Source organism: Salvia hispanica, chromosome 6, assembly GCF_023119035.1.
Source record: "Salvia hispanica cultivar TCC Black 2014 chromosome 6, UniMelb_Shisp_WGS_1.0, whole genome shotgun sequence".
Taxonomy (NCBI): domain Eukaryota; kingdom Viridiplantae; phylum Streptophyta; class Magnoliopsida; order Lamiales; family Lamiaceae; genus Salvia; species Salvia hispanica.
In genome coordinates this window covers 39,363,474-39,374,604 of record NC_062970.1, presented here as the reverse complement: position 1 = coordinate 39,374,604, position 11,131 = coordinate 39,363,474, and the positions used below count along the sequence as shown (strand labels likewise).

Sequence of the window (11,131 nt, the reverse complement as noted above, 5' to 3'; positions counted from 1 at the left end):
TTTAAATGTAATTTTTTTTTATCTATGTACCTTTTTAAATGCAATTAATGAATTTTCCCCGTATATGTCTTGTAAATTTAATTCCGTAATTTAATCGTAATTTTAATTCCGTAAATGTAGTATATTTTGAATTATTTTTATTGCGGTGAAATTTGGCTTACCTAAATCTGATGTGGCAGGTAGATTTTTAGTGCTGCTGACGTGACAAGAAAGAGAATGACTAGCCTATTGCTGGCCTATTGCTGGTCTATGTAGCATTGGAGATTGCTATTATGAATTTGTTCATGAAAAAAAACATCTTCAATATTCATTTATGGTGTTGGTGCTCAAGAATCAGGACGCGAGAAAAGAAAAAATAGCTTGATTTTCGTGCTCACAGCAACCTCATCAATTTCTAATAAATTATTCATTATATTACTCTTATACCGTTCGTAAAATAGAAATATATACTAGAAAAAATAGTTTAAAAAAGTGAGTAGATAATAGAATTTCGAGGAGAAAAAACACCTGGGATTCAGTTGGGCAGTTATTGATATCATCATTATTGTAGTCAATAAATAATGAGTGAATCATAAAGCAAAGAGATAAGCATGAATTGTCTTCATTATTGCCCCTTCTTTTGTCACACACCCATCGCTCTCTCTCTCTCTCTCTCTCTCAACACACACACACACACACACACACACACACACATGGAAAAGGAAAGAAAGCCTTAGGCCCGTAGTAATACTTTGTGTTAATGTTTAAAAATAACAACTTACCATCGTCCCTCAAAAAAAAAAAAAAAAAAAAAAAAAAAAAACTTACCATCGTTTTCTCATTTTCATTACTGTTAGCACTCAGAACAATTTCAATTATATGCATACAATATGTTGGTACGACGTCAATTAGCAAGATCTTTAAGTTTTGATATGTATTATTTCCATATTTGAGATTCAAATTCATAGTATAATAATGATGATTAGTTTTACTACTATAATGATAGCATAAATTGTTCGGTGGAATAGTTAGGGTGCGAGTGCCGACGATCACTGTCACGAATGAGGAATCCAAACCACTAACAAAATTTGACCTCTCACCATTTACGTTTTTTTCTATTAGTATAAACTTTTACTAGAATATTAATTTAATAAATATTCAATATATGTTTTAGTATTATTTTTCACAAGAAGAATAAAATTAACACATCATGTTACGTAATACTACTCTATAAATTTGATTCTAACTCCGTTCCAACAAATTAAAATGTGCACTCTCTATAAACGTAAACATATTTGCGAGTACTACATTATATGTGGATAAATCCGTGAAAATAAACAATAATTACAACTTAACTTTTGTTCGTAAAAAAACCATGTTTGCCCGCAAATGATGCTTCACTCTTTGAATGCAAACTTGAACTATAAATGCAATAAATCCAAAAGCATAGCCACATCAAACATGCTCTACCCACTTTCTCAATTAAAGTTTTCTTTGACTTTGGGCACTCTGCCACACATGTCACATGAGTGATAATATATTTTTCTTTGATATTCGTAGTATTTTCTTCTTCTTTTTTTATTTTACTTTTCATTTGTTTGTTTTTTTTTGCCAAAATGGGTACTTTGTTTTTAATCTCTTCCAAATGTGGTACTACCTTTTCTCTTTTACTTTTTAATAAATATATACAAATATTAAAGGATTTTAATCCCACCACTTCCACTAAATGTATGCAAATAGGTAAGCGAATGTAATCAATTTGCAAATATTTTAATTTTTTTCAGTAAAGCAAATAGAAACATAAAGTTGGGCGAGAAAATACTATATAAATGTTAACTAAAACATAGATGTACCCATATTCATTTGGATTGTGTAACTGTAATAACATTTTGTCAATCTTAAAGTAGACGAAAAGCAATGACATTCAACTCATTAGAGCATCCACAATGGATGCCCGATCGCGCGCCCGATCGGCCGAGATCGGGCTCGGGCGCGGTCGGGCATCCATTGTAGCCCTCGGTCGCGCCCGATCCCGAGCCCGATCGATCGGGCGCGAGATCGGGCGCCCATTGCGACCAAACGCCCGAGCCCGATCTTAAAAAAAAAAAAATTTAAAAATTGATTTTTAATTATAAAAACCGATTTTTAATTCAAAAAAATCAATTTTTAAATTAAAAAATCATTTTTTAACTTGAAATAAAAACTATAATTTCACAACGATCCATACTAAAAGAAGGATCCGTGAATTAGTGAAAGAATATATTTATAGAATATAATCCTTCACACTAAATGAGCAAGTTTTGCATTACTTGAGTAAACCTTTTATAGATAAGTTTTCAACTCCAACTTTCATTGTGACTTCGATGTGGGACAAATGACAATTTTATAGATAAGTTTTCAACTCCAAATTTCTTTGTGATTTCGATGTGGGACAATTAGTTTTACACTTAAAAGAGAGTTTTTTGTTGCTTTATGTAAAAATTTGTTTGATTTCAAAGTATAATCTATATTTAGCCAAATGGTAAATGTATATGGGAAAATTATAGAGAATGTGTGTTCAAGTCCCAAACTCAACATACTTTTTTTATTTTGACCTTTATTATACTTTACTCATTTTATTCGATTAATGCAAGTGTTTTATTTAAATTTATTGTGTTCTATAATATTGTATTTATATTTTGCTATTTTTTATTTAATTAAAATTAAATATATAATTTATAATTTTTTTTTAAAATTAAGTAATGCATGATTTTCATTTAATTTAGTATTTAATTTTTCTATTTATAATATGTGAAAATATAAAAAAATAACATTAAAATTGAAATGAAAAGTGGATAAGAGATAGGGCATCATCCACTAGGGCTTCACCATTGCAGAAAGATAGGGCATGCTGACGTGGCAACCACTAGGGCTTCCACTAGGGCATCCATTGTGGATGCCCTTACAAGGAAAAAAAAATACTTCAAGAGCCATTTGGATTTAGGCATCAACCTAATTACAAATAGTTGAAAAAGAAAATTCCACAAGACCATTCAATATAGACACCGGAAATTATGCAAAGGGCTATGTATACATATGTATGTCATGTATGTATGGGTATGGGTATGGGTATGGGTATGGGTATGGACATGGATGCAGATGCAGCATGTGAAGTGTGGGGCAAAGTGATGCACAGTGTGAAGGGGACAAGTCTCCAACTAGAGCAATCATTGGCATGAAGATAGCTGCATCCACAGTCCCACTTTGAAGCAAATTTTGTGTATGTATGTATCTATATATATTAGGGAATAGGGGTAGGGGGTAGGGGGTGGGGAGGTCAAGTGCAAGAGGCAGTCCTCCAGTGGTATGAGTGTATGACCAATTATTGCACCACTGATTGAGTTGCTTTTCTGCTTTATATTTGTCCCACAAGTCCTTCTCAGGCCTGCCCACACCCTTTTTCTACTTTTTCCCTTGATAACACCTCTACTTCGTTTCAATCTCAGAGTGATTGCCCTACCTGAAAAATCAAGACCTTGGAATCATAATACTCCTCTCATTTTGGCATTGCCAACTTTAACTTGGCTGGTAAGAGCACTATATTCTTCCAACTCATGATTAATAGATTGTTTCCATCACCATATTTCATGCTTTGTGACATTACAACAAGACAGAAAGTTCAGAGTGGAATTGCAAATTGTAGCTTTGTTAGTGCAAGATTAGTAGTCAATGACTCCAGTGTGTAATACACTATGGTGGAGTATTATTTACTCAAGCATGTGGTAACCACCAAAACCACATTTATGTTGGTGTCTGCAAAACTATAAAGTAAGAGAAGCTTTGAGAAGTTCAGTGTTTTTTGGGACCTTATGAGATTCTCAAAAGTATGGTTTATTCTTTCAGCAAGGCTGATAAAATCTGGCTAGAGTTAAGGGCTTCTAACACTCTACACAACAGAATCAAGGTGAAGAACAATGGTTTATTCTTCAATCAAGAACAAGAAGAGAAACACTGAACACCTCAGTCCTCCAAAACAAGCTTCTTGAATTATTTTATATTCTACGACTCATACCGGATGGAAACTACCATAACCATAATAACAAATGAAAGGAAAAACATCACAAGCTGTAATGAAACATATCCTTCACTGGTAAGTGCACAAATAACTTTTAACGAATGCGGACTGTTGTACATCTATGTCTTCATTGGTATTACCCTCAAAATAAGCTTTTAGAAGCTGATAAAGTGTTTTTAAAAATAAGAAAATCTAAACATTTTTTTTCTTCTAATAAATCCAATTCTGACAAAAATATGTGATTTGGTCATTTTTAACAAGTATATTTTCCTCACTAATCACTTTTAAAGATGCACGATCTTATTTACAGAGCACCTCAATTCTTTATTTTCAAAATAAATTTAAGACATGATAGCCTATACTATTGTCCAAGTAAACTAAGCTAAACAGTAAACACCTTCTAATCTTTATACTAGCTTTTAATTCAGTATAATGATGTATATCTGCTACTCCAGTGTTCTCCAAAATTTGACAAATTTCCAAAACTTCATCTATGGGTCTGAGAACAGCATAGAGACGTATTCTAGTGGCAAACAACACCCAGCCAAGATGACATATGCAGTTTTCTTGCAACGGTGAGTTTTACAATGTAAGACAGTTTGGGTTGGGTAGAGCAGAAAGTTAGCCAAAAGTTAAGTTGATATCACCATTTTCAATATCCGAGAAAGCTTGGCAGATGCAGTGAACTAAGGATTAAGGATGCAATGCTAGAGGCCAGAGGAGAAGTTGATAATTGGTCAAGTTTAGAGGCAGCCAACTGCTATGCATAACTACCCTCTAAAGTGATATCAGTATAGTAGTATCTCATACAGGCATTATGCAATGTGATAAATCAATAAATATCAACAAGATAATTCTAAATTCACCCTCCTATCTTGGGCACCCCTGTCCCAGCATAAATAAAAAACCCCGGGGCTGAACTTTTGCTACAGTAACATGGTGCAGTGACTGGAAAATCACCAAAAAGCAACATCTATAATTATTTGACATGATAAGAATAATACTACTAGAATACTATAACAAAATAGAAATCATAATAAAATAAGCAAAACAATGAAATATGAATATAATGATAAGATTGGTAGCAATGAACACATCCTCAACTATCAAAGAGAGAGGGCTAGTGGTGCTCATCCAAATACAAGATACTACAATCTAAGATGCCATATAAGCAAAAAAAATACTATAACTCAATGTTTCATATAAACAATATTGTTATTCAATTTTATGGTAACACGTACAAAGAACTTATACAGAGTAATGTTAGTAACTAATCCCTTTCAAACTAGTAACACTAAACTACTAAAGTCAGTAGTGTCCCAAGAATTGAAATTCACTTGAGCATATGAATGGAAATTACCTCCATTTCTGCAACAGCAACATATGATACACACACACAAACATCAGTCCCGCTTCCTAGCTCTCTCGATTCTACGAGCTTTAGGCCGGGGAGGAACCTTCAAGTTCAAGCAAGACGCTGTCTCACGCTCACGATCACGCTCACCCTCACCCCCACTGCTGTTCCCATAAATCGGAATGAGATTGGCATCAGTCACCTCTCCCTCGCAAACAGGACATTCTTTAGAACGCGAATCAACGTACTCCACCTGATAAAAACAGGCCCAACAAAACAAGTGACCGCAACAAGTCAACACAGGATCCCTGACCAGCTCCAAGCATATATTACAATCATACAAGCTACCACCCTCCTTCTCCTTATCCCCCTTCTTGGCAGGAGATTCCATAGCCAATGCCAACGCCTCCCCAACCAAATGTGATCGATCTCTTTTACACCCGCTTTCCCTAGCCTTATCCACTGTGCCCACACCATCATTTTCAACAAGAATTCCACTCTCAACATCCGTATTCACCAATGCATCACTGAAAACAACCCTAATCCCCACAGGATTCCGCTCGCAGGGCTGGCTCTGCCGCTGCCGCTCCCCCGCGCGAAATGTAACTCCCTGCAGCTGCCGAATCCTCTCCTCCACTCTCTCATGCGACTCATTCGCCTGAGCAACCGAGGGATCTATCGGTTCTTCGTTCAAGAAAACATCAATGAAATCATCCATCGCGTGCAAAACAACTTCTAGTACATCAAAAAGCCCATAACTTGAAAACGAAATAGAACGGCGATTTGATCATTTTAATCGGAGAAAATTAGGATCCTAGAAGCCCATACGCGAAGAACTATAGGATCATCACAATCAAAGACGAGAGAATACACAGAGTTCATGCATATATATTCAATCGCTGACACTTTGTAGATGGGAATCGTGAATCCACCGCTGCTCGAGGAGAATTTTTGCATAAATCAAAATCCCATGGTTTTAAAGGGGATTACGAAAACTTCAAAAATTCTTTTAACCTAATTTGAGCTCGATTTTGGGTCAAAAATCCTTATCCGTTGATTCAATCCCTAAACAATTCAATTTTATTTTCGGCCAATACACTAAAAAGAAATATCGTTGGCAAAATTTTTTTAATGGGCAAAATTTTTTATAAAAAAAATACTCCTTCCATGTCCCGGTTGAGTTCGGCACGAATTTTAAGAAATATAAAGAAAGTTGTAAAAAAAGTAGTGGAATGTGAGTCTTACTTTTATATATTAGTTTTATAATGGCGATAAATCGCCGACATTATCGCCGAATTATCGCCGGCCATTGTGGCGAAGTCGGCGATAATTCGGCGATAATCGTTACCGTTGCGCTCGCCGAGTGGCGATTTATCGCTGGATTATCGCCGAGCGACGTCGGCCACTGTGGGCGACGCTCGGCGATAATCGGCGATTTTTAAAATTTTTTTTTTTTTTTTTGGCCGAACGGCTATTTTATCCCACCCCTATAAATATTTCATCCTCTTCCTCCATTCATCACCCACAAACTTCATTCACACAAATTTTCAATCTTTTTTCTCTCCATCTTTATTAAATGAGTTCTGATTCATCGTCTCGTGCTCAGTCCGACGAGGAAATATCACATTCTTCTTCCGAAGAAGAGGTACCTCCCGCTCCCACCGGATGGGATGTAGCGGGTTTCGCCAACAACCCAATCAACAACTATATCTCCCGCTGCATACAAAGCGAGATCGCTCGAACGCACAGCCCACCCCAACGGCCAATCCGCCGGCGGCGCCGATACATCCATCGCGACCACACTGGTGGGCACGATCGGCTGTTCGCCGATTATTTCGCTGGAGGAACCACGTGCGCCATCCGGCAGAACATGTATTTCGTCGCCGGTTCGGGAATGCGCCGCTTCCCTCTTCCCGCGCATTGTTAATGACGTTGTCCGCGCGTACACCCCGAAGTTCCGGCCCAGCCAGACGCAACAGTGGAGTTCTGGACTATCGCCTCCCTACAGTAATGCAATCAAGCACATCCGCCGTGTGCTAGCTTGGCATACGGAGGGTCCGCCGACATGTTCGATGAGTATCTCTGCAATGCGGCGAGACGACTGGCAACGAGTGCCTCGAAGAATCTTCTGTCAGGGCGTGCGAGTAGATAGCCTGGGGGGAGAGCACTACTCTTCGTCGCGGACGCTAGGCTCGATCGTCAGGCCTTTACCGGGATCGGCACCGGAGGACCCACGGCTTTCCGGGATGCTCGGTAGAAGATCGATCGTATGCATCGGCAGCAAGGGAAGAATCTGGCCCAACCGCGTGGCGAAAGCCAGCTTACTTTCACCGGCTTGACAAAGGTACGCATCCCACCATCATTCTGGAAGCCGTTGCCGACCAACGGCTTTGGATTTGGCATGCTTATTTTGGTATAGCCGGGCCGAACAACGACCTAAATGTTCTCAATTCCTCGCCCCTTTTCAACGAGCGGATCAACGGATTAGGCCCCTCCATCGACTTCACGGCCAATGGCAATGTGCATAACATGGGGTACTACCGGGCCGACGGCATCTATCCGCAATGGCCCGTGTTTCCGAAGACGATCGATGCCCACTCGGGAGATAGAAGTTAGCGTATTTCTGCCTCGAAATAGCAAAGAGTCTCGCGCGCAAGGATGTGGAGAGGGCATTTGGGGTGCTCCAATCGCGATTTGCACTGGTAAAGGGTCCGACGCGCTTTTTCTACCAGGGGGATATTGCCGATATCATGTATGCGTGCATCATCATGCATAACATGATCATCGAAGATGAACACGAAGGCGTCCTCGACGTCACCAACGACCCAAGTGTTGCATCATCGAGTCACGGTGTCTCAACCGAGTCCGCCCGCCAGGGTGTACCGCACAACGAACATGAACGGTTCCAGGCGTTCATGGACATACACCATAAGGAGGCCCATCAAGCACTACAACACGATATCATCGAAGAATTGTGGGCAAATAGAAACCGCGCCCACCGCCCTTGAATTTTTTTTTTCTTTGAATTTTTTTTTTGATTTTTTATTTCCATTCGTGTACTTTTTTTTTTTTTTTTTTTTTTTTTTTTTTTTTTTTTTAATTTTCTTCGTTGTAATGTGTACCCGTGTTTAATACAACGAACTTTATTACTATTTATTTGATTTATCTTTATAAATTAAATAAGCTAGCTTTATTATATATAAAAATAAAACAATTAAATTAGTGATGATGTAAAAATGAAATGTTGAGTTAGGGAGAAATAAGGGAGAAATAAGTGAGAAACCATTGGAGCAGAGGGTTGGCTAAAAACTGTGGGATAAAATGTGATGCTTGATGTGGCGCCGATGTGGCAGGAGTTAGGGAGAAATAAGGGAGAAATAAGGGAACTCCATTGGGGAGTGCTCTTACTTTTTATATATTAGTTTTATAATAAAATGTGAGTGGAAAAAGGTGAGTGGAATGTGAAGCTTTTATTACCAATTATGGAATATTCCAACCGGGACTCCTAAAGTGGGACACCCAAAAGTAGTAAAACGGGACTCCTAAAGTGGGACGGAGGGAGTACTTACTTTTTTACTTACTAAAATAAGTGTCTCATTTTTGAATCCGTAACTAATCATAAATTTTTAAAATACTTAACACACTTCACAATAATCATATCGATCATGTATCACATTTGTTAATCATGTGTTAATCTGATCTCAAAATTAGTTAATCATGCGGCAATACGATCTCAAATTTGTTAATCAAGTAAATAAAAACACATTTCATTTGTTAATTGTTATTAAAAAAATACTCCCTCCGCCCCACTTTAGGAGTCCGGTTGAGTTCGACACGAGTTTTAAGAAATGTAAGGGAAAGTTGGTGAAAAAAGGTAGTGGAATATGAGTCCTACTTTTTTATATTAGTTTTATAATAAAATGTGAGTGGAAAAAGGTTAGTGGAATGTGAGGTCTAATACCAATTACGGAATATTTCAACTGGGGCTTCTAAAGTGGGACACTCAAAAATGGTAAACCGGGACTTCTAAAGTGGGACAAAGGGAGTACATTACAATGGAGTACTTAATAAAGTTTGTTGGAATATATTTTATATATAGTTTTATTTTTTTATTCATAGTTCAATTTTATTTTAATGAATTTGGTGATAACTCATGATCCTTGACACAAAAAGTAATCTACTAGAACTTGTTTGACTGAAAGTTTTTGTAAATCGTATTGTTAACTTATGAATACGAATGTATAGCTTAGGTATATAATTCCTGTGCGATAATTTTTCACTTTTTTTAATTTTTTAAAGATTAAAATACCCCAAAATTTTTTTAAGGATACTTTAGATTTTAGGCAATATTCTAGTTTTTAGGGATTTGTGTTGTATTTTGAAAGGGATATCGGCTCGGGCCTCTGGCCTCTATACAAGGATAGCTGATTAATCATTTATATAATTAACAGAATGAAATTTATAATTAATTGCAGCATTACCATTTGAGTGTGTTGGATTGGTAGCCATGAAAGAGATCTACATGTATTCTTTCCAACATTGATATATTTAAAATCAGAAAAATAAATTTAAATTTGTTACTTAGGGTCATAATTTTGAGAATACAGTGTATTTTGAGGGTACGCCTTCTTACCCATGAACTAATCATCTTATCATTATAATTAATCCCCAATTTACTTTTTTAATGGAATAGATACTACTCGCTAAGAACCAAATATAAAATGCTCTTATAATATACAGACTGATAAAAATATTGTGAAATATACTTAAAAACAAACCATTTTCCAACATTAATACTAACACTAGATCACCATGTGAAAATAGTAGTAAACAAATCCAAATGCAGAAACAGATTGATAAAAGTCTACCAATTCTCGACAAATTTATGCAATTTTTTGAGGTCATCAACACTACGCTTGGGAGTTTTACCCCAGCGTTTGCGTTTCAACTCCATATATTTGTACAAGAATCCAACATTCGATATCTCAATGCCTCTGGCTTTCACAAAATCATTCAAAGCATCCTGCAATTCACCCTGGCTCTCCACACCCTCCAATCTCATAGAGGGAACATAGCTATTTGGCTCACAAAATGATATTTTGTCCACCAAAATTTCATCACCACAAACATCAGCTCCCAACCCCAATTTTCCCTTCTTTTCTTTAGAGATAGACACGTTAATCCGAACACATTCCTCCGATTCTTCATCGTCGTCGGTTTCGTAGACCGGGTTCACTGTGACCTCGATTTTTTCCCGGCCCAGCTCCCTTGTCAGCATGATATGGCAGTGCTTATCGTCGTCTTGGATCGTGAATGGGAGATCGGCCGGGACGCATCTCTGTGTGCACCAATAAATGCAAGTTAGTCAAAACTGGTAACAACAAAAAATATGCATGTTTGTTGAGAGTAAATGAAAAGCATATATAGTGTGTTTGTGTTGTTTATTCAAATCAAAGAGATTTACTACTTTTTTCATGACATTCACCTCTTTGGCTTTGATTTGGGATTCGAGGGCTCCGAGAAGTTGAGGGCCGCCGGAGACGGTGGAGAAGTGGCGGTAGGAAACGATGGCGGTGGATTGAAAGCGACGGGCGGTTACGCCAAGAGAAACTAAGCGAAGCATGGTGATAATATTTTTTACTGCAGTAATTATGTGTATGAGTGCTAGTGTTATTTGAATGCTGTACTTATAGTAGAAGAAGTTTTAGGGTTTGGATGACTTGGCTTGATACTCAAGTAACTAA

General features: G+C 37.4%; 2 protein-coding genes across 2 annotated transcripts; both read right to left on the bottom strand.

The window, feature by feature from the left end:
* Window positions 1-2,798: 2,798 nt before the first annotated feature.
* Window positions 2,799-6,422, bottom strand: LOC125193286 (LON peptidase N-terminal domain and RING finger protein 1-like). Its single transcript, XM_048091055.1, has 2 exons — window positions 5,394-6,422; window positions 2,799-3,478 (listed from the first exon to the last, which is right to left on the bottom strand). The coding sequence occupies exon 1, from the start codon at window positions 6,103-6,105 to the stop codon at window positions 5,437-5,439; it is 669 nt and encodes a 222-aa protein (XP_047947012.1). The 5' UTR covers window positions 6,106-6,422; the 3' UTR covers window positions 2,799-3,478; window positions 5,394-5,436.
* A 3,707-nt stretch (window positions 6,423-10,129) lies between these two features.
* On the bottom strand, window positions 10,130-11,010 carry LOC125192756. Its single transcript, XM_048090391.1, has 2 exons — window positions 10,873-11,010; window positions 10,130-10,725 (listed from the first exon to the last, which is right to left on the bottom strand). The coding sequence occupies exons 1-2, from the start codon at window positions 11,008-11,010 to the stop codon at window positions 10,252-10,254; spliced, it is 612 nt and encodes a 203-aa protein (XP_047946348.1). The 3' UTR covers window positions 10,130-10,251.
* Window positions 11,011-11,131: the final 121 nt, after the last annotated feature.

Coding starts and splice junctions, on each gene's coding strand:
- LOC125193286 (XM_048091055.1), bottom strand. CDS start 6,105: ATGGATGATTTCATTGATGTTTTCTTGAACGAAGAACCGATAGATCCC.
- LOC125192756 (XM_048090391.1), bottom strand. CDS start 11,010: ATGCTTCGCTTAGTTTCTCTTGGCGTAACCGCCCGTCGCTTTCAATCC. Junction 10,726..10,872: donor CCCAAATCAAAGCCAAAGAG/GTGAATGTCATG, acceptor TGGTGCACACAG/AGATGCGTCCCGGCCGATCT.